At 41.2% G+C, this 23,652-nt stretch overlaps 1 protein-coding gene across 2 annotated transcripts in view; it reads left to right on the top strand.

Annotated features, from left to right (window-relative positions):
- The first annotated feature begins 11,867 nt into the window (after window positions 1-11,867).
- LOC311128685 (protein C-mannosyl-transferase DPY19L3-like) overlaps window positions 11,868-23,652 on the top strand; it is a 50,662-nt gene continuing 38,877 nt past the window's right edge. Inside the window, exons 1-2 of one of the 2 annotated variants that reach the window (XM_084160896.1) lie at window positions 11,868-11,981; window positions 13,053-13,173. In XM_084160896.1, the coding sequence (XP_084017022.1) occupies window positions 13,062-13,173 (112 nt within the window). In that variant the 5' untranslated portion in view covers window positions 11,868-11,981; window positions 13,053-13,061. Of the gene's footprint in view, window positions 11,982-12,454; window positions 12,515-13,052; window positions 13,174-23,652 lie in introns of those variants that run through there. The other variant, XM_084160897.1, reaches the window with a different exon arrangement.

The raw sequence follows: 23,652 nt of genomic DNA on the forward strand, positions 1-23,652 counted from the left end.
AGGAACCTACCCCCTCACTCACACTGAGTCTGACTTAACAGGGAAGTAATGTAACAGGCATCTTGTTTTCTGGTTCTTAATTTTATGTACCGGTACTTAACAGAAGGTTACAAAAAGTGTATCAGTTGGAACTCAGACATACAGAAAAATGGAAGTTGGAAAACTCCAATTTCAAGGCATTGCAGTAGAATGTTATACCTGAACATTAGTTCAGACACATTTAATACCTCAGCAAACACGCATATCCGTATTTACAAATGGAGCTCAGTCCAATTTCCTCAGCAATCATATATTGACCACATGGCAGCTTTTCTATTGAAATACTGTAATATAATTTAATATATTTAATCCTTCACATTTATAGTTTCTGTGGCACCTGCACTAGGCTATACAGAGATGCCATCTAGTTGCATGTTGTGTTCTTCATAGCTATATTCAATATGGGTTAATACAACCTGGTCTCAGAGCTGTTCGTATTATTCTGTATGTAAATCTGAAACAATCGATTTAGTATGATATGTTACGTTTCGTGTGGTGTATTAATTAGTGGAAGTCATCACCCATTTCGTGTGATATGTTACGTATTACAATTCGTATTATATGTTCTGAATTTGCCAAACGTATGCTATGTTACGAATTCTAGATAGGTGGCTAATGTTAGCTGTTACGAATTTGCAAAACATACAATATGTTACGAATTTGCAAAATGTATGATATGTTATGAATTCTAGCTAGGTGGCTAACGTTACGTATTGTACGTCTTGCAAATTCGTAACATTGTACATTTTGTAAATTTGTAAAATATACGAATTGTAATTCGTAACATATCATACGAAATGGATGATTGACTTCACAAATTAATAAATACCATACAAAATGTAACATATCATACTAATTTGAGTGTCCTGGATTTACATTTACTATGTTACGTCTAGTCTATGAGACCAGGCTGGTTAATAATATGTATCAATGTAGGCCTATGCATGTTGGTTTCCGTTATGTTGAAGCAAAGGAGAAGCGTTGTTTTGTTCACTGTTTGATGCTATTTTGACCTATTGGACCTCTGCTACGTTATGGTAATGATGGGTCACTTGAGGGTGGTTTCCTAAAGCTGTAGGATAGATATACTATTAACAAGTTGTTGTTTTACCAACATTCACCACAGCATCAAGGCTTCTTGAGGCAGAAAGAGGTTAGGGAGGAATTTTTAAGGTATGATCAGTAAATTATGGTGCATTTTAGTGGTCGTATTAGACCCAGGTGTTATGGTGGAGAGATGGTAAATGGACAATCATTGAACTTTGATTGCAGCCAACACCCAACTGTGTTTAGCTTAGGATACTTGTAGTTACTTTAGTGAAAGTATTACTGTTCTGATTATGATAATCATTTCTAGATTCATGTTTTAGCTAAATAATTGGCAAGTTTATCACTTGAATATGTTAAGCAATTTCCAAAGTTTCTCCATATAGGCCTAGCACTTGCAGATAATGGATAGATGGAGTGATTGACATCCTAGCACAGAGAAGTGTTAGTATACCAAACCTTTATGAGAACAAAGGAATAGCAGGTTCATTAGTAACCCATCTCTAATCTGTGCTGTATTGACCAACAGTAGAGGTTGATATATGAACAGCTTTTCAAGTGATAGGCCTATAGGCTACTGTAGACTGACATTGAATATGTGTTTCCGTTTGACTACCTCTGCTAATGTATTTCCAAACTTCACTCACCTTTCCATTTAGTTTCACACTAAACATGCTTGGTATGCAGAGTGGTGACTTGGTAATCATTTGCATGCCCTTACTGTTTTTATGTAGACAGATAGGTGTAGGAAATGATGATCGAATGAAATATCCATAATTCATGGGATTTCTGGATTGCATTTGTGTAGCTCAATGTATCAAATAAATTAAATCGTTATCTTCTGCCCGCTGAAATTCTAATTCTAATGGCAGATTATTATTGTTTCACGTTAATTTACAATTCAAAGTACTAGTGTCAGGAAGACAGTGACACAGTCTGCATTTAAACCACACTTAATTCCCTCACCCTCATTTACATAGTTTGCATTTTAAAGAGTGGTTCAGTGAATTAAAGCAAGAGACAACCAAGGAGAACCTCATGCTGATCATAGGCCACTTTCTGCTACGTATAATCTATCAAGGTTTATAAACGCAGCTTTACATGATTATATTCTATTAGTGGACGTACTGTAGTGCAGCTTCTTACTGTATCTTTCTGAGAGCCTAATAATCTTCTTACCTTGGCAGACCATACAGAGGGGATACAGTGGGAAAGGGAACTGACTATGGGCCTAACTGAATTGATCGGTGGTTTTGGGTCAGATGTGCAAATAGTTTTGGATAGATCTGACATTGTATTTCTTGTGGGAAAGCTTCAGGTTATTTTAATGTTCATTTTACCCATGCGGAGTTGGCTAAATGTGTCATTTGTGAAGCCAGTTTATTATTTCTGGAGAGCTTTTGTTTGTTTGTTCAATATTTACATTGTCACATGTAGGAACTTGAAACCTTATATCCAGGACTAAATCTGTTCATCTTATGAGTGTTGAGCGTGAAAAACACAGCAGCGTTGCAGTTCTTGACACTCAAACCGGTGTGCCTGGCACCTACTACCATACCCTGTTCAAAGGCACTTACATATTTTGTCTTGCCCATTCACCCTCTGAATGGCACACATGCACAATCCATGTCTCAATTGTGCTAATACATTTGTTCAGTAGCTTATGTCCGGTCTGCTGGCAAGATTGTATACTCAATTAGGTATACTACCATGCTTGTTAATCTCCTATACTCCGTATTTGTCTATTTGATTTGGAAATGTTAAATTTCAGATGGAGACTCATCCGTGTGAGTCTACCACTGTCTCCCCCCGGCTTTCATTTCAGCAATTAGTCTACGAACTGACATGAGAACCTGAGTGGGAGGGAAAAGTTCTTATCGGGTATGTGACGTCTGATGTGGATGATTTGGACATGTTCTTTGTTGACTAACCAACCCTTATCCCCAGGTCCCTACTAATTCAACTACAGGGTGCCATGTGATGGCTAACTGTCAATACTGAATTTTCAAAGAAATGGTAGTGTTCTATTTTTGCTCATCCTGTCAACGTGTGTGCCTTTTGATTTGAGTCTCTAAGAGAGTCTCTCTAGTAGTCATTAGCTAGCTATTTGTTATAGGCTATGTCTACCAGTGGGTGCTGTTGTGCGCCCATCTGTTCAGAATGATGTTCCAAGGAGGTTGTGCGTGTTATTCAGTCAAAGCTGAATAGCCTCCGTAACACACCACCCATTGCTCTGTGCTGTATCCAAACACTTGGTACTGTAATATCCCATTGGGCACACACTGGTTGAACCAACGTTGTTTCCACATAATTTCAATGAAATTACATTGTACCAACGTGGAATAGATGTTGAATTAACATCTGTGCCCAATGGTATGGGTCTGTACATAATTAGTTGAAATACTCTAGTATTGCAAACAGACATTTTTTAATAATCTATTTTTTAAATAATTTGTAAAGGAAAAACACTAAGTCAAAAAATCTTTCAGAAAAAGAAACACATTTGCTAAAATCTGGGAAAATGGGTGTGCTTTTTAATTGGCTGTAATGTGTTTGTGTTTAACTTAAAGTACACTGAACTGCATGCGTTTCAAGCCAAAGGAGAGGTGAAATCTCTCACTTTTACACTGTTAACGCTGTTCAGTGCTTACCTTATTTCAAGTTCAATGTGGATTCGCTCCGTAGGCCACAGCGATGCTTGCTATTTATTTTGTCCATCATAGGCAGTATTATGTCATGACTTTGCCAGTGTATTTTTGTAATAAATACTTTGAGGATAAACTGTGGTTGTTTTGTATTGAACTAGTGTATGGGTCGTGTCATATGATTTTAATCACTTTTTGACTGCACTTCTTTTGATTTGAACAAAACCTTCCATACATTTGCCCAAAGTAGAAGTGGTCAGAAAGTGACATGTTGGACCTGAATGTCAAAACATTCAGGAGTTAAAGGTAATCAAAGTTGACCCATTTTGCATACCCCACCCTACCATGAGACAGTCATGTCTTCATTACTGAAAAAGATAAATGGTTGAGTTTGAAATCATTTGAAAGCTTACAAACAAGGTTGTCAAACTATTTTCTAGTTTATTGAAAAAAGTTTTCATTAAAATTGTCATATTTGAACCTTTAGCGTCAATTAGCTAAAAATGTGTAACTTCTGAAAATGCGTAAACTTTTTTAAATGTTCATATGCACAGTGTACAAAATATTAGGAACACCTTCCTAATATTGAGTTGCACCCCTTTTTGCCTTCAGAACACCCTCAATTCATTGGGGCATGGACTCTACAAGGTGTCGAGTTCCACAGAGATGCTGGCCGATATTGACTCCAATGCTTCCCACAGTTGTCAAGTTGGCTGGATGTCCTTTGGGTGGTGGACCATTCTTGATGCACACGGGAAACTGTTGAACATGAAAACCCAGCAGTGTTGCAGTTCTTGACACTCATACCGGTGCGCCTGGCACCTATAACCATATCCCATTCAAAGGCACTTAAATCACTTAACTTTTGTCTTGCCCATTCACCCTCCGATTGGCACACATACATAATCCATGTCTCAAGACTTAAAAATCCTTCTTTAACCTGTCTCCTCCCCTTCATCTACACTGATTTTAAGTGGATTTAACAAGTGACATCATTAAGGGATCCTAGCTTTCACCTGGATGCACCTGGTCAGTCTGTCATGGCTTAGACCCAATATTACATCATCAGAGGGGTTTGTTTTGTGCCCACCATCGGTTTAGACACAGCATGCTCTTGAATACAGGGAGGGTGTCATGTTTTGGCTGATAAACACTAAAATGTGAATATAATTAATGTCACTTTTCAAATGGTATCACAAAGATGGTTGGAGGTCCACATCCGATAATGTTGACTTGAGTGAGAATATCAATTGTTTAAATTAAACTGTCAATCTTCCTTATTGCCATAATAGAAATAGAAATAATAGAAAGACATTTCCTTTCAAGTTGACATTTGACGGTGGGTGGTCCGGCAGCCATCTTTCTGGTAGTAATTGGAAGTTTACATTTAAATTTAAAGTGTACCTGCTAAATTGGAGTGGTCTGAAGGAATAGGTCCATTCAATGAATTCTGTTTCTATGATTGAAATGACACCCACCCTGTATTCAAGAGTATGCTGTCTCAACCAATGACGGCACAACACAAACACCTCAGATGATGTAATATTGGGTCTAAGCTACAATGTGAAAATGAGTAAAATCTGAGTTTAATGCGTTTTTAGATATTTTATGTTAAATATAAAAATATATATATATACTACCAGTCAAAAGTTTGGACACACCTACTCATTCAAGGGGTTTTCTTTATTTGTACTATTTTTTACATTGTAGAATAATAGTGAAGACATTAAAACTATGAAATAACATATATGGAATCATATAGTAACCAAAAAAGTGTTAAACAAATTTTATGTTTGAGATTCTTCAAATAGCAACCCTTTGCCTTGACAGCTTTGCACACTCTTGGCATTCTCTCAACCAGCTTCATGAGGTAGTCAACTGGAATGAATTTCAATTAACAGGTGTGCCTTCTTAAAAGTTAGTTTGTGAAATGTATTTCCTTCTTAATGCGTTTCTGCCAATCAGTTGTGTTGTGACAAGATATGGGGGGGGGGGGGGTGTACAGAAGATAGCCCTATTTGGTAAAAGACCAAATCCATATTATGGCAAGAACAGCTCAAATAAGCAAAGAGAAATTACAGTCCATCATTACTTTAAGACATGAAGGTCAGTCAATACGGAACATTTCAAGAACTTTTAAAGTTTCTTCAAGTACAGTCGCAAAAACCATCAAGTGCTATGATGAAACGGGCTCTCATGAGGAACGCCACAGGAATGGAAGACCCAGAGTTACCTCTGCTGCAGAGGATAAGTTCATTAGAGTTACCAGCCTCAGAAATTGCAGTCCAAATAAATGCTTCACAGAGTTCAAGTCACAGACACATCTCAACATCAACTGTTCAGAGGGGACTGTGTGAATCAGGCCTTCATGGTCGAATTGCTGCAAAGAAACCACTACTAAAGGACACCAATAATAAGAAGAGACCTGCTTGGGCCTGTGGACATGTGTACCTTGGGTGGACATGTGTACTTTGGTCTGGAGTCCAAATGAGAGATTTTTGGTTCTAACCGCCGTGTCTTTGTGAGACGCGGTGTGGGTGAATGGATGGTCTCCGCATGTGTGGTTCCCACCGTAAAGCATGGAGGTGTGGGGGTGCTTTTCTGGTGACACTGTCTGTGATTTATTTAGAATTCAAGGCACACTTAACCTTCATGGCTAACACAGCATTCTGAAGTGATACACCATCCCATCTGGTTTGGGCTTAGTGGGACTATCATTTGTTTTTCAACAGGACAATGACCCAACACACCTCCAGGCTGTGTAAGGGCTATTTTACCAAGAAGGAGAGTGTTGGAGTGCTGCATCAGATGACCTGGCCTCCACAATCCGCCGACCTCAACCCAATTGAGATGGTTTGGGATGAGTCGGACGGCAGAGTAAAGGAAAAGCAGCCAACAAGTGCTCAGCATATGTCGGAACTCCTTCAAGAATGTTGGAAAAGCATTCCAGGTGAAGCTGGTTGAGAGAATGCCAAGAGTGTGCAAAGCTGTCATCAAGGCAAAGGGTGGTTATTTGAAGAGTTTGTTTAACACTTTTTTGGTTACTACATTATTCCATATGCGCTATTTCATAGTTTCGATGTCTTCACTATTATTCTACAATGTAGAAAATAGTAAAAATAAAGAAAAACCCTTGAATGAGTAGGTGTCCAAACTTTCGACTGGTACTGTATATTATTAAAGGTCCAATGCAGCCGTTTTTGTCTACATATCTAATCATTTCTGGGTAATAATTAAGTACCTTACTGTGATTGTTTTCAATTCAAATTGTCAAAAAAAAAAAAAAAGCTTCTTATCAAAGAGCAATTTCCCAAGCAAGAATGTATTTTGCTAGGACTGTCTGGGAGTGGTCTGAGTGGGGAGGGGAAAACTGAAAACTAGCTGTTATTGGCAGAGAGGTTTGGAACTCTCTTTCTTATTGGTCTATTAACCAATTTTTCACCAGGCAGGTCAAAGATCCATCCCACCAAAACAGGCTGAAATTTCAGGCAGACTTTTCAAACGGCTCTTACTTTAAAATGGCATTATCCACATTTTAGTATTATTCCAACCTCATAGTGTGGAAATATATAAAACAAATAATACGGAAAATCACGTTTTTGACTGTACTGGGCCTTTAAAAAAAATTTTTTCAAGAAATTAGAAAATAATTTGACAACCCTGTTTGTAAGTTTTCAAATGATATCAAACTCAATTGTTTATATTTTTCAGGTGATGAAGACATGGATGTCTCATGGTAGGGTGGGGTATGCAAAATGGGTCAACTTTGAGCACCTCTATCTCCTGATTGTTTTGGTATTCAGGTCCAAAATGTCACTTTCTGACCACTTCTACCATGGGCAAACATGTATAGAAGGTTTCATTCAAATCAAACGGGGTGCAGTCAGGAAGTGATTGAAACCACATGGAACGAGCACTATCAATTTTGGGAAATTGCAGCTAATTGAGTTCAATAGCACTGTAAGTTGGAGATTTCCCAAACTAATTCTTGAAGAACGATCTTGCCTTAATGGCCATGCACTCTTATAATCTCCACCCGGCAAAGCCTGGCTCCTCTCTAGGTTTCTTTCTAGGTTCCTGCCTTTCTTGGGAGTCTTTCCTAGCTTCTACATCTGGACTGCTTGCTGTTTGGGGTTTTAGGCTGGGTTTCTGTATAAGCACTTTGTGACATCTGCTGATGTAAAAATGGCTTTATAAATACATTTGATTTGATTCAGTCGAGATAATTAGGGCATATCAAGATAATTGCTTCTCATTTAGAACAAGAGCTTCCCATGAACTAGCCCTCTCTGGGACAAAGACAGACCTTCTCTCCTGTTGTAATTCATAGTTTAATCCTCCCAAGTTCCCAGCCACAGTTGTAATTCATACCTAACCCTGCAGTAAACTGATAAACTAAAAGTGGTCTGCCCAGCACTTAAGGAACTACAAACCAATAGCAAACTCCAAACAACGTATCAAAAACAGATTAGATTATGTACTCCCGAAATGTCCCAACATAATATTTTGGTGCATGGTCTAGCCTTCATTACTGGACCTCCTGCCTTAAAGCGGCAATCTGAAATTGCTACATCCATTTTTGGACTTTTAAATGAAAGACATGTACCCATTGATTCTTAAAGAATATCCACTATATATACAAAAGTATGTGGACACCCCTTCAAATGAGTGGATTTGGCTATTCATCCACACTCGTTGCTGACAGGTGTATAAAATCGAGCACACAGCCATGCAATCTCCATAGATAAACATTAGCAGTAGAATAGCCTTACTGAAGAGCCCAGTGACTTTCAACGTGGCACCGTCATAGGATGTCACCTTTCCAACAAGGCAGTTCGTCAAATTTCTGTCCTGCTAGAGCTGCCCCTGTCAACTGAAAGTGCTGTTATTGTGAAATATAAATTTCTAGGAGCAACAAATGCTCAGCCGCAAAGTGGTAGGCCACACAGAACGGCACCAGTTTCAACACTCACTACCGAGTTCCAAACTGCCTCTGGAAGATCACCATGTGCAGTGCCAAGCGTCGGCTGGAGTGGTGTAAAGCTCGCCGCCATTGGACTCTGGAGCACTGGAAACGTGTTCTCTGGAGTGAGGAATCACGCTTCACCATCTGGCAGTCCGACGGACAAATCTGGGTTTGGCGGATGCCAGGAGAGCGCTACCTGCCCCAATGCATAGTGCCAACTGTACAGTTTGGTGGAGCAGGAATAATGGTCTGCATCTGTTTTTCATGGTTCGGGATGGCCCCTTAGTTCCAGTGAAGGGAAATCTTAAAGCTACAGCTTACAATGACATTCTAGACGATTCTGTGCTTTGAACTTTGTGGCAACAGTTTGGGGAAGGCCCTTTCCTGTTTCAGCATGACAATGCCCCCGTGCACAAAGCAAGGTCCATACAGAAATGGTTTGTCGAGATCGGTGTGGAAGAACTTGACTGGCCTGCACAGAGCCCTGACCTCAACCCCATCGAACACATTTGGGATGAATTGGAACGCCAACTGCGAGCCAGGCTTAATCGCCCAACATCAGTGCCCGACCTCACTAATGCTCTTTTGGCTGAATGGAAGCATGTCCCCGCAGCAATGTTCCAACAACTAGTGGAAAGCCTTCTGAGAAGAGTGGAGGCTGTTATAGAAGCAAAGGGGGACCAACTCCATATTAATGCCCATGATTTTTTTATGAGATGTTCGACGAGCAGGTGTCCACATACTTTTGATCATGTAGTGAAACTTATAAATGCCTGATGAGTTTAGTTCAACTGTCATACCCCATCAGAACCCAAAATATAAGCTTGCTTTACTCCATTGTTTTTTAAACAATGTCATTGTAAACAAATACTGCATTGCCTCAAAACATGGTTGAAACTATACTTTATATATATTGGATTGTAAGTCTTTGCCTCCATAGCTCTATCTATGAATTTGAGAGTGGTTACATTTCTCCAGCCCCATCCCTCAGCTTTTTACCAAAACGGGCAGGGTGCCGCGTTGTTATTGTTTCTACTGCAGATTGTCTTTTTAAATTATACCACAGAAACTACATGTTAGATATGGAAATCCAGCAACATGGGTGGTCCCCATCTCATAGTGGTAACATTAGTTTTGAAGGGAAGAAGCAAGCTGACTATTGCAAGATGCTAGCAGTGTTCTTTTCAAGTTCACATTTAGGCTAATTCAAACCTAGGCTCACATACAGTGTGGGGGTGTCCAGCCAATATTAAAATGCATGTGAGCAGAACAAATTGATCTGGAATTGAAATCAATAGGGAAGCTTTCTTTTCATATGGTTGTACTTCTCCCCTCTAAAGTGCGGTAACCCCGGACTGCTAGTGCAGTGATAAGCAGATGATGGATTCTCCTCATTGGGAATAAGAATGTCTGCTTCTATAATCCCTTCATTTTACATGAAACCCTGACTGCCTCTCAGAGCAGCTAAGAAAAATAATTTCACCAACTCACTCGTTTACAAGATCAAGCTTTTACCTAAACCTTTAATGGGCCCCGTGAAAGTGGAGATCAAGACAAAATTGAAAAAAAATCTAGAAAATAAGGACTCTGGACACACACTCAATTCAAGTGACTCTTAGGCCTTTACAATTGTGTAACATTTAGATCCCAAATTGCCAAGCTCTAAAAACCCTGTTTTGTGTTCAAGTAAGCAAAAAGAAGAAATCACAGAGAAGTTTCTATCCCATGGCTTAAGAATTCCAATAGGGTCTTCTGGGAAAGATGGAGGCTTAATTTTAATAGGCCAAGGCCTCTCACTCGAATTCTTACTTCTTGAACCCAACTTCCCAGAGATGGCATGAGTGGGTTGGGGAATTGAGAGGAGAGGGAGAGAGTGTGCAACCTACTTCTCCTTTGTGCCTATCAAGAAATAAACCAAGACAAACAAGCACCTTCCAAGAAAAAAAGGAGAGCCATTAAACATTTACGCTTTTCTTCCCCCATAATCCTGTGCGCCTACAAGCGGCCTGCCAATTTATTTTCTTAAATCTCTTTGATAATCTTCAGCCCTTTCATGTCAGCAGCTGCACTTTCTATTTTTTTCCATCTGGATGCCCAGAGATTTCTCTCTTGTCCTCTACAGTGTCTGTTATCACAAATAAATTCAATGGGGTCTCCATACAATGTAATGATTCAATTTGGACCTGTTTACTCCCCATCTTGGAGTGACAGAACTTGATCTTTAAAAATGTATATGGCACAATGAATTATGGAGTGGTCATTCTTTCAGATTGATGCAGTGATTATTGGGTAATTTAAGTACGAGATGTATTCTAATGGGGACTTTCAGATGAAAATAACAACCAGGTCAAAGAATAGGCTATGCACTGTCCTGGGGTTTATGGAGAATTCATTTTCACCCATGGTGATGTATTCATTTTAAGTATAATAAAGATGACATGCAATTGAATGAACTATTTTCATAAGAAACTGGTCCAGTATTTAATAATAACTACCCAACAATACACAATACAAAAAAATATATCAATATCAAACTGAAAAACTTGCCATTTGCAACCAATAAATCAATGAGTGACATACACGGCTCACAGTCTTTGATCTAAAATTGATGACGGTGTGCAGAATCTGTTGCATGAAGTTGTCCGATGCCCGAGGACCCAATGTGGGTCTTTAGCAGCTTCCCCGGAAGCTGATAGTGGCGGTTGTACTTTGTATACATTTTACAGCCAGAATGTAGCCTAACTGTTTACAAATGTGAGTTGCTGTCTTTTTTCATTGTTGTTGACATTCAGGTTAATAATAAGCAATTCGATTACCACGTGGCGCTGTGCTATTGTGTGTTCTATGTATCGATTTTTGTAGGACCAGAATTATTTATATTCATTTATGTATTAATTTATACATAAAAAAAAGTAGCCGTTTTTCATCTCTGCATATTAACCAAATCAATGTTTTACTCGTTGTAGGCGACATAGAAGGCGCCGGGTCTGAAAATTGGCTACATTGTTTCAAGCCTGTGTTCGGCTGAACTAGAGACTACGCATGTATCGAGTGTCCGTGGGAGGGAGAGAGGAGAAACCATTGGACATCCGATAAGGGATTGCAAGCACTGTTGAGGGTGAGGCTTAAATGTATGAACAAGTGTAATCAAATCCTTTTTTGTTGCTATCAAAAGCGACATTCACTATCGAGCGAGCATGAAACCGATGCTGAGGCTGTCCATTCGAAGAGACCGAGATTAGCGAGTGATGCGATCTGATATTTCATGATATTCTAGCAGCGGCGTGAGTAGGAAATGCCGCTGCAACCCAGGCCTGTGTGAATGAATGAAAAAAGCGAATGAATGAAAAGCAAGAGACAATTGTGTAGTTTGTTTGCGGTTTTTCACGGCTACCACAAAAATGTGTTTGTGTTTAGTTGTTTTTCTTTTTGCAAAACTGTAACGGTAGCATAGGATGATTGAGACTCGACACACTTTCGATAGATAGACGTCAGTCACTATTTGATGACATCAGGGGACATGTTGAGGAGCAGTCTGTCCCATGGGGTAACGGTGTAAACATTGCTGTTTGCTGTTCAAATTAAGTCAATAGCACCTATAAAATGACAAATGATAAATACAAAAGATGCATTGCTTTATACTCCTGGTGTCCATTATGATTCCAATTCCATAGCCTATATAGGATAGAATCTCATTGGACAATAGCCTACTGAAGGAGGCAAGGAGCAACATACAGCCTCCCAGCGTTATACTTTTATGTTTTTTTTAACTGGTCATTTTCTTATTGTGTGTGAATGGGTGGTTCCCTCTTAGCATGTAAGGCATTTAAATGTACTTTCTACTCTGTGTGGGTGTGTAAATGTACATTCTTAAACACTTACTGTCTACCTATGTTTGTCCTCTGTTTTTGCGTGCCTTTCTTCGTTTGCTGAAATCCATACTTTTGATGAAAATGTTAATCAAATACAACTAAAGACTGTTTCCTTGTTGAGATTCAATTGGCAGATGTGCATTCGCGCAGAGTTGCTATATTAGAGCAACAGCAATGAGGAAACAGTCTGTGGTTGTATGAGGAAACAGTCTGTGGTTGTATTTGATTAACGTTTTATGAAAATGTATGGATTTCGGCAAACAACGAAAGGCATTCAACAACAGAGGACAAACATAGGTACACGGTAAGGGTTTAAGAGTTAACATTTTTGAAGTATCGGTGCAAAGCGAGTAGAGACTCGGAGTCGGAGATTCATAAAAAAAAACTCTAGTCTGCTCTGAACTCGTGGAGGAGTTGAGGTACTTGGCAGTGTGTGTGTCCCTATCTTGTGTGGAAGACTAATAGCTGCCCCTCCATTTTCAGTGAGCCACCATGACTGCCCTTAGGCAGAGGAAGGGCAGCAAGGGAAGTAAGGAGCCTGGTCCAGAGGTCCTGAACCAGAGGTTCAACTCTTCAGCAGAGCACCTAGAGAGGACTTCAGACGGTTAGTGTCATGCTCAGTATTCATATCACCATATTGGACCAATCCCTGTGTGACGGCCGCATCGCGGACTGCACAGCAGAAACCCTGCCTTACAGATATCATATATGCGCGTTAACACTCACTTTACACAATATGTAACGGAGTTAAGAACGTACCGTGAGCTCACTCCACAGCTAGCTTGAAATGTCGCGGATGGAGCCATCCAATTGGTATTTGGGTGGCTCAACCCGTTGGAACGTTGTCAAGGAGGACAGTCACGTGTGTTGCGAAGAAGAGGTTCACTGGTTCGAGCCCAGTATGGGGCAGTCGGACAGTGAAGGAAGCTAAGCTGTTAGCAGCACACCGACGCCATTTACAGTGGTGCCGTGACCCGGATTGGCAGTTGGGCTCAGCTCAACGGCAGGGGTAGCTCGCTGTGTAGTGAGTTTAGAAGGGGTGAGTGTAACGGAGTTAAGAATGTACCGTAAGCTCACTCTACAGCTAGCTTGAAATGTTGAAACCCATTTGAATGTTGTCAAGGAGAACAGTCACGTGTGTTGCGAAGCAGAGGATCACTGGTTCGAGCCCAGTATGGGGCAGTCGGACAGTGGAGGAAGCTAAGCTGTTAGCAGCACAATGGCCCCAGTTACGTATACACATGGCGATACACATAATATATAAATAACGATGTGACACATTGTTTTTGTTTCTTTTATACCATACATCACTTTATTTACTTGCTTCATAGTTTACATTGTAACAGTCACTGGTATAATTTAACTCCATCTAACTTTAATTTAACCATTATCATTATCAACGAACAGTAAAAGTTCTATATAATGTCTATATAATTTGTAAGTCGCTCTGGATAAGAGTGTCTGCTAAATGACTTAAATGTTAAATGTTGTTTACCGCCTTGTCTCTGTGGTTACCGGCACCATGTCTGCGCAGCATGGATGCCGGCTGTGTTCTGGTTAAGGAGGTCAGAGTGGAATTCCGATACTGAAGTATGTTTCCGGAGGGGCGTTGGAAAATACCACCCCTCTATTCACCGCGGGGGAACTCTTTTCTCTTGACTTGTTAAAATAGCAAAGTACCTTTCATTCATTGATTATGTGTACTGCTAATGCTAAAATAACTATGTATTTAAAATCTGATCAATACATTTAAACTTTATATCATGATGATGTGTATTTAAAATGAATGTTTTCTGAACCTCCCTTCAGGTAGAGAATGGAACTGGCCACTCCCCATATATTCTCTCTGTCAATCCACTTTCTTGTCAGTTAAGTTATGTACGTTCTGTTCCTGCACCTTAGATCTCCGTTTATTTTTTTATTTTTAAGTTGAGACTTTAGGACAGTCCGTTTTTTAATTTCAATTAATTTATCCAGTTTGTCTTCATTTGTATTTGCAAATTTGATAAATAAAACCCATACATTGTTTGCACCCTATCTCAGTGTCTCTCGTTGCCCCCTTGGTCATCCCTAACATATGGTGGGATGACCAGTAGAGGGCAGTGAGTAGCGGTAGTTTAGTTTAAATTATTTTAATCTCTTTATGTTTTTGACAAAACAAGACAACCAAACCATGGGACTGAAAAGGGACAAAGACAAATCAGGACCGGCACCACCTCTCCATGTGGAAGGTGTGTTCAAAGGTAGAGCTGAAGGAGGAGAGCCCATACCAGACAATCCAAGTGTGACCTCATTGGAGGAGTTGACCCTCCTGTTCAGGAGGGGCCTTGAAATGCAGTAGATGTGCGACATCAGGCTGGATCGGGAGGCTGAACGAATGGAGCAAAGGTGGAAAGCAATACAGCACCAATTCAGGCTTCTGCAGCTGGAGGTCGAGACCAGGATGACCCCTGTCCCTGACCACGCACTAGGTGGCTCTTCCCGAGGCCGATGACAGGGACACTCTCCTAGGAGCTGCAGGCTCCCTCCCCGGCGGACCTCTGGGCCCTGATGACCCAGAGACCTACAAACAGCTTTTTCCACTCCAATGAGCTCTATGTCCTTTTGAAGGACTTTTATGGAAAGTGTGTGCAGCCCACCAACAAGACCATGAAGCCAGAGCTGCATGCGTGGATCAGGGAGCATGACCCTGCAACCGCTGCTGAATATGCAGCCCATGCCAACACCTTTGTGGCCGCCCTATGCCGAGCCCAACCCTGGAATTATGCCAAGTGGCAAACAGCCAAAGAACCCAGGATACAACAAACACTGTACTTCCAGACCCCAAAGACCACACCAACCATGGTTAACCCATTTTAATCAAAGCCCTACCTCTAGGCCCCAGACATAGTTACAATTTGTTACCAGTGTGGTCAGGAAGGTCATACTAAGCCCTTGTGCCCCAGGAACAATGCCAAAGTAGCCCACGTGTGTTGTGCCAAGGCCCAAAGTCATTGAGCAGGGTGAGAATCCCCCTTTGCAGGACATTGCTGTTTCACTCAATGGCCAGGCGGTCAGGGCACTGATAGACACTGGCAGTATGCAGACTCTGGTGCAGAATAAGTTGAATCCTACCCACATGTGGGACCATGGTGACGAGAAACATTACCCCACAGCCGAGGTCTACTTGAAAGTGCAGGGGCAGTCTTATCTCCTGTTATCCATCTTTTCAATAAAATATTTCGACCTTAGTTTTGGATTAGGTTCTGCCTGTTCTTTGGACATTTCCAAATGTATTGAACATTTTACATTGCCTATTCCATGATTGCGCATGAATGACCTTTTACCACATGACACGACACATCTGTTTGGTGAGCAGGCTTACTATAGTGTTTTTCCTTGTAACTTGTTTTTTAATGGTGTAATCAGCAGTTGATACATCAATTTTTTTATTTATACATTATGAATGATACAGTGAGGGAAAAAAGTATTTGGCCCTGTATATTTGATCCCCTGCTGATTTTGTACGTTTGCCCACTGACAAAGACATGATTAGTCTATAATTTCTATGGTAGGTTAATTTGAACAGTGAGAGACAGAATAACAACAAAAAAATCCAGAAAAACGCATGTCAAAAATGTTATAAATTGATTTGCATTTTAATGAGGGAAATATGTATTTGACCCCTCTGCAAAACATGACTTAGTACTTGGTGGCAAAACCCTTGTTGGCAATCACAGAGGTCAGACGTTTCTTGTAGTTGGCCACCAGGTTTGCACACATCTCAGGAGGGATTTTGTTCCACTCCTCTTTGCAGATCTTCTCCAAGTCATTAAGGTTTTGATGCTGACGTTTGGCAACTCGAACCTTCAGCTCCCTCCACAGATTTTCTATGGGATTAAGGTCTGGAGACTGGCTAGGCCGCTCCATGACCTTAATGTGCTTCTTCTTGAGCCACTCCTTTGTTGCCTTGGCCGTGTGTTTTGGTTCATTGTCATGCTGGAATACCCATCCACGACCCATTTTCAATGCCCTGGCTGAGGGAAGGAGGTTCTCACCCAAGATTTGACGGTACATGGCCCCGTCCATCGTCCCTTTGATGCGGTGAAGTTGTCCTGTCCCCTTAGCAGAAAAACACCCCCAAAGCATAATGTTTCCACCTCCATGTTTGACGGTGGGGATGGTGTTCTTGGGGTCATAGGCAGCATTCCTCCTCCTCCAAACACGGCGAGTTGAGTTGATGCCAAAGAGCTCAATTTTGGTCTCATCTGACACAACACTTTCACCCAGTTCTCCTCTGAATCATTCAGATGTTCATTGGCAAACTTCAGACGGCCCTGTATATGTGCTTTCTTGAGCAGGGGAACCTTGCGGGCGCTGCAGGATTTCAGTCCTTCACGGCGTAGTGTGTTACCAATTGTTTTCTTGGTGACTATGGTCCCAGCTGCCTTGAGATCATTGACAAGATCCTCCCGTGTAGTTCTGGGCTGATTCCTCACCGTTCTCATGATCATTGCAACTCCACAAGGTGAGATCTTGCATGGAGCCCCAGGCCGAGAGAGATTGACAGTTCTTTTGTGTTTCTTCCATTTGCGAATAATCGCACCAACTGTTGTCACCTTCTCACCAAGCTGCTTGGCGATGGTCTTGTAGCCCATTCCAGCCTTGTGTAGGTCTACAATCTTGTCCCTGACATCCTTGGAGAGCTCTTTGGTCTTGGCCATGGTGGAGAGTTTGGAATCTGATTGATTGATTGCTTCTGTGGACAGGTGTCTTTTATACAGGTAACAAGCTGAGATTAGGAGCACTCCCTTTAAGAGTGTGCTCCTAATCTCAGTTTGTTACCTGTATAAAAGACATCTGGGAGCCAGAAATCTTTCGGATTGAGAGGGGGTCAAATACTTATTTCCCTCATTAAAATGCAAATCAATTTATAACATTTTTGACATGTGTTTTTCTGGATTTTTTTGTTGTTATTCTGTCTCTCACTGTTCAAATAAACCTACCATTAAAATTATAGACTGATAATTTCTTTGTCAGTGGGCAAACGTACAAAATCAGCAGGGGATCAAATACTTTTTTCCCTCACTGTATGTACCCATTGATTCTTAAAGAATATAACTTTAAATGCCCAATGAGTTTAGTTCAACTGCCGTACCCCATCAGAACCCAAAATGTTTTTTTTACTCCCAATATTTTTATACAGTAAATGTAAACAAACACTATATAACCTCAACATGGTTAACTTGAATGTCTATATCATGGATGGTCAGTCCTTGCATCCATAACTTTGAGAGTGGTTAAATTGAGCTTAGTTGGAGGTCACTTTGTTATTGTTTCTACTGCTGATTGCTGCTTTAAATGTAATCTGAAAGCAAAAGTAGTCTATTCTGTATTATAAACTGGGTGATCGAGCCTTGAATACTGATTGGTTGACAGCCATGGTATATCAAACAAAACATTTATTTTTACTGTTCTAATTACATTGTTAACCAGTTTATAATAGCAATAAGGCACCTCAGAAGTTTGTGGTATATGGCCAAAATACCACGGCTAAGGGCTGTATCCAGCCTCTCCGCGTTGTGTCGTGCTTAAGAACAGCACTTAGCCGTGGAATATTGGCCATATACCACACCCCCTCGGGCCTGAATGCTTAATTAGATTATTAGGTTGAACCAGAACTATACTGTATATAGAGAGAGTTAGGCCAATGCAGTTGAACATTCCGAGAGCACCTCTTTCTCCTCCATAGCCGTTGCTAAGTGATAATTCATGCTTCCGCGTTGTGCTGTTTATTTCTGATAGTTTTCAAAACCTATGAAGATGTCCAGTGTAAGCAGATATGCAATTTGTTGACACAAGACTTGGATACACATCATCCCGAATGCTATCAATAAAAACATATTGCATTGTTACGTCACCAACATGCTGGCCCATGTTGATTTTAAGGTTGTCCCTGACAAAAAAAAAATCTTAGTCGACCAAGAGTTGTCTGTTCTTTCGACCAGTTTTTGGCAGTTCTGATTTCTAGGGGTCTGTACTCCCGAAGTTGTTGACTGTTTTTGTGCTTGCCAGTTAACTAGCAGTTCTCAGCAGTTAGCAGCCAATGGCTAGAAGTTTCTTATTGACGATAAAAATGGATGACTGCCATAATTGTTTCGAGTCATTACTGAATTACTTAATGTAATTACTCAATCATGGTAACCTCGTAAACAGTTAATTTAGACCTGCCGTTTATTTGTTGAAATGTGTGCCGTTGCCCGGCTATTAAAAGGGACAGGTGGCTATTTGAGACTCTGCATTTAATCAGTTTGAAGATGGCGCCGGAGGGGATGGCTGCCGTTTTATGGACTCTTAACCAACCATGCTATTTTGTGTGTTTTTTCGCATTGTTTTTAGACTTATTTTGTACTTAATGTTGCTGCTACCGTCTCTTATGACCGAAAAGAGCTTCTGGACATCAGAACAGCGATTACTCACCTTGAACTGGACAAATAATATTTATTTAATGAGTCGGACCAGAGGGATTTGCTCTAGACATCCGACAGGGCCCTCATCCCCGTCATTCGCAGTAGAAAGAAAAGGAGATATTGCAGAAGGAGATCGGGGTGCTTGGTAAGGAGTCGGCGACGAGTGGCTAATCTGCCTTTGCCATCGATAATATTGGCCAACTTACAATCGCTTGATAATAAAGTGGACAAACTACAGGCATGAAAATCCTACAAACTCTAATATCTTATGTTTCACCGAGTCGTGGCTGAACGAAGACATGAATAACATACAGCTGGCGGGTTATGCACTGTATCGGCAGGATAGAACAGCTGCCTCTGGTAAGACAAGGGGTGGCGGTCTATGTATATTTGTAAACAACAGCTGGTGCACGATATCTAAGGAAGTCTCGAGGTTTTGCTCGCCTGAGGTAGAGTATCTCATTTTAAGCTGTAGACCACACTATCTACCAAGAGAGTTTTCATCTATATTCTTCGTAGCTGTCTATTTTACCACCACAAACTGATGCTGGCACTAAGACCGCACTCAATGAACTGTATACAGCCATAAGCAAACAGGAAAACGCTAATCCAGAGTCGGCGCTCCTAGTGGCTGGGGACTTTAATGCAGGGAAACTTAAATCCGTTTGACCTCATTTCTACCAGCATGTTAAATGTGCAACCAGAGGGGAAAAAAAACTCTAGACCACTTTTACTCCACACACAGAGACGCGTACAAAGCTCTCCCTCGCCCTCCATTTGGCAAATCTGACCATAATTCTATCCTCCTGCTTACAAGCAAAAACTAAAGCAGGAAGCACCAGTGACTCGGTCAATAAAAAAGTGGTCAGATGAAGCAGATGCTAAGCTACAGGACTGTTTTGCTAGCACAGACTGGAATATGTTCCGGGATTCTTCCGATGGCATTGAGGAGTACACCACATCAGTCACTGGCTTCATCAATAAGTGCATCGATGACGTCGTCCCCACAGTGACTGTATGTACATACCCCAACCAGAAGCCATGGATTACAGGCAAAATCCGCACTGAGCTAAATGGTAGAGCTGCCGCTTTCAAGAAGCGGGACGCTAACCCGAAAGCTTATAAGAAATCCCGCAATGCCCTCAGACGAACCATCAAACAGGCAAAGCGTCAATACAGGACTAAGATCGAATCGTACTACACCGGCTCTGACGTTCGTCGGATGTGACATGGCTTGCAAACTATTACAGACTACAAAGGGAAGCACAGCTGCCCAGTGAAACAAGCCTACCAGACGAGTTAAATTACTTCTATGCTCGCTTCGAGGCAAGTAACACTGCAACCTGCATGAGAGCATCAGCTGTTCCGGACGACTGTGAGTAAGACCTTTTAAACAGGTCAACAATCACAAGGCCGCAGGGCCAGACGGATTATTAGTACATGTACTCCGAGCATGCCCTGACCAACTGGCAAGTGCCACTCTAATTTGCATAGTCACTTTAATAACTCTACCTACATGTACATATTACCTCGACTAACCGATGCCCCCGCACATTTACTCGGTACCGGTACCCCATGTATATAGCCTTGCTATTGTTATTTTACTGCTGCTCCTTAATTATTTGTTACTTTTATTTCACATTATTTTATATAGTATTTTTTACTTTCTTAAAACTGCATTGTTGGTTAACGGCTTGTAAGTAAGCATTTCACTGTAAGGTCTACACCTGTTGTTTTCGGCGCATGTGACAAATAAAATGTGATTTGATTTTAATTGAAGTTTTACTGTAAACTATTAACAACTAATTATATGCATATGTAACTAATTATATGCATATGTAATGCTAATGCTCAATCATCTGCAATAATTTTCTCTTCATGAACCTAACGTCAGATTCACTCCAGATTTTGTATTTAGACTCATTACATCAGTCTTTAATGGTATTGAGCAGAAATAGTATTTGATCACCTACCAACCAGTAAAAATTCCGGCTCTCACAGACCTGTTAGTTTTTCTTTAAGAAGCCCTTCTGTTCTCCACTCATTACCTGTATTAACTGCACTTGTTTGAACTCGTTACCTGTATAAAAGACACCTGTCCACACACTCAATCAAACAGACTCCAACCTCTCCACAATGGCCAAGACCAGAGAGCTGTGTAAGGACATCAGGGATAAAATTGTAGACCTGCACAAGGCTGGGATGGGCTACAGGACAATAGGCAAGCAGCTTGGTGAGAAGGCAACAACTGTTGGCGCAATTATTAGAAAATGGAAGAAGTTCAAGATGACGGTCAATGACCCTCGGTCTGGGGCTCCATGCAAGATCTCACCTCGTGGGGCATCAATGATCATGAGGAAGGTGAGGGATCAGCCCAGAACTACACGGCAGGACCTGGTCAATGACCTGAAGAGAGCTGGGGCCACAGTCTCAAAGAAAACCATTAGTAACACACTACGCCGTCATGGATTAAAATCCTGCAGCGCACGCAAGGTCCCCCTGCTCAAGCCAGTGCATGTCCAGGCCCGTCTGAAGTTTGCCAATGACCATCTGGATGATCCAGAGGAGGAATGGGAGAAGGTCATGTGGACTGATGAGACAAAAATAGAGCTTTTTGGTCTAAACTCCACTCGCCGTGTTTGGAGGAAGAAGAAGGATGAGTACAACCCCAAGAACACCATCCCAACCGTGAAGCAGAGGGTAGTGCGTACGGCCCAGTACATCACTGGGGCAAAGCTCCCTGCCATCCAGGACCTCTATACCAGGCGGTGTCAGAGGAAGGCCCTCAAAATTGTCAAAGACTCCAGCCACCCTAGTCATAGACTGTTCTCTCTGCTACCGCACGGCAAGCGGTACCGGAGTGCCAAGTCTAGGTCCAAAAGACTTCTCAACAGCTTCTACCCCCAAGCCATAAGACTCCTGAACAGCTAATCATGGCTACCCGGACTATTTGCACTGCCCCCCCACCCCATCCTTTTTACGCTGCTGCTACTCTGTTAAGTAAGTATTTATGCATAGTCACTTTAACTCTACCCACATGTACATATTACCTCAACTACCTCAACTAGCCGGTGCCCCCGCACATTGACTCTGCAACGGTACCCCCCCTGTATATATAGCCTCCCTACTGTCACTTTATTTTACTGTATATATAGCCTCCCTACTGTCACTTTATTTTACTTCTGCTCTTTTTTTCTCAACACTTTTTTTGTTGTTGTTTTTATTCTTACTTTTTTTGTTTAAAATAAATGCACTGTTGGTTAAGGGCTGTAAGTAAGCATTTCACTGTAATGTCTGCACCTGTTGTATTCGGCGCATGTGACCAATAAAATTTGATTTGATTTGATTTGATTTTGAAGCATGGAGGTGGAAACATCATTCTTTGGGGATGCTTTTCTGCAAAGGGGACAGGACGACTGCACCGTATTGAGGGGAGGATGGATGGGGCCATGTATCGCGAGATCTTGGCCAACAACCTCATTCCCTCAGTAAGAGCATTGAAGATGGGTCATGGCTGGGTCTTCCAGCATGACAACGACCCGAAACACACAGCCAGGGCAACTAAGGAGTGGCTCCGTAAGAAGCATCTCAAGGTCCTGGAGTGGCCTAGCCAGTCTCCAGACCTGAACCCAATAGAAAATCTTTTGAGGGAGCTGAAAGTCCGTATTGCCCAGCGACAGCCCCGAAACCTGAAGGATCTGGAGAAGGTCTGTATGGAGGAGTGGGCCAAAATCCCTGCTGCAGTGTGTGCAAACCTGGTCAAGACCTACAGGAAACGTATGATCTCTGTAATTGCAAACAAAGGTTTCTGTACCAAATATTAAGTTTTGCTTTTCTGATGTATCAAATACTTATGTCATGCAATAAAATGCAAATTAATTACTTAAAAATCATACAATGTGATTTTCTGGATTTTTGTTTTAGATTCCGTCTCTCGCAGTTGAAGTGTACCTATGATAAAAATTACAGACCTCTACATGCTTTGTAAGTAGGAACACCTGCAAAATCGGCAGTGTATCAAATACTTGTTCTCCCCACTGTATACTCAATGAATTGGCCTCTAATGAATTTGAGAATGATTAGTTGCTGCATTCAAAGTCAGCCACGCTACACCTATAGATGGCACCATATGACTCCAGGGCTATAAGAACTGAATTGATGGACATGGGGCCATGAAATCTGGTATGTAAACCTTATGTACAGTTGATGTCTGAAGTTTACACACACCTTAGCCAAATACATTTAAACTCAGTTTTTCACAATTGCTGACATTTAATCCTAGTAAAAATTCACCACTTTATTTTAAGAATGTGAAATGTCAGAATAATAGATAAATAAATGATTTATTTCAGCTTTTATTTATTTAATCACATTCCCAGTGGGTCAGAAGTTTACATACACTCAGTCAGTATTTGGTAGCATTGCCTCTAAATTGTTTAACTTGGGTCAACCATTTCGGGTAGCCTTCCACAAGCTTCCCACAATAAGTTGGGTGAATTTTAGCCCATTCCTCCTGACAGAGCTGGTGTAACTGAGACATGTTTGTAGGCCTCCTTGCTCGCACACGCTTTTTCAGTTCTGCCCACAAATTTTCTATAGGATTGAGGTCAGGGCTTTGTGATGGCCACTCCAAT

This window comes from Coregonus lavaretus (genome assembly GCF_964263955.1).
Source record: "Coregonus lavaretus genome assembly, chromosome: 4".
In the NCBI taxonomy this organism is placed as follows: Eukaryota; Metazoa; Chordata; class Actinopteri; order Salmoniformes; family Salmonidae; genus Coregonus; species Coregonus lavaretus.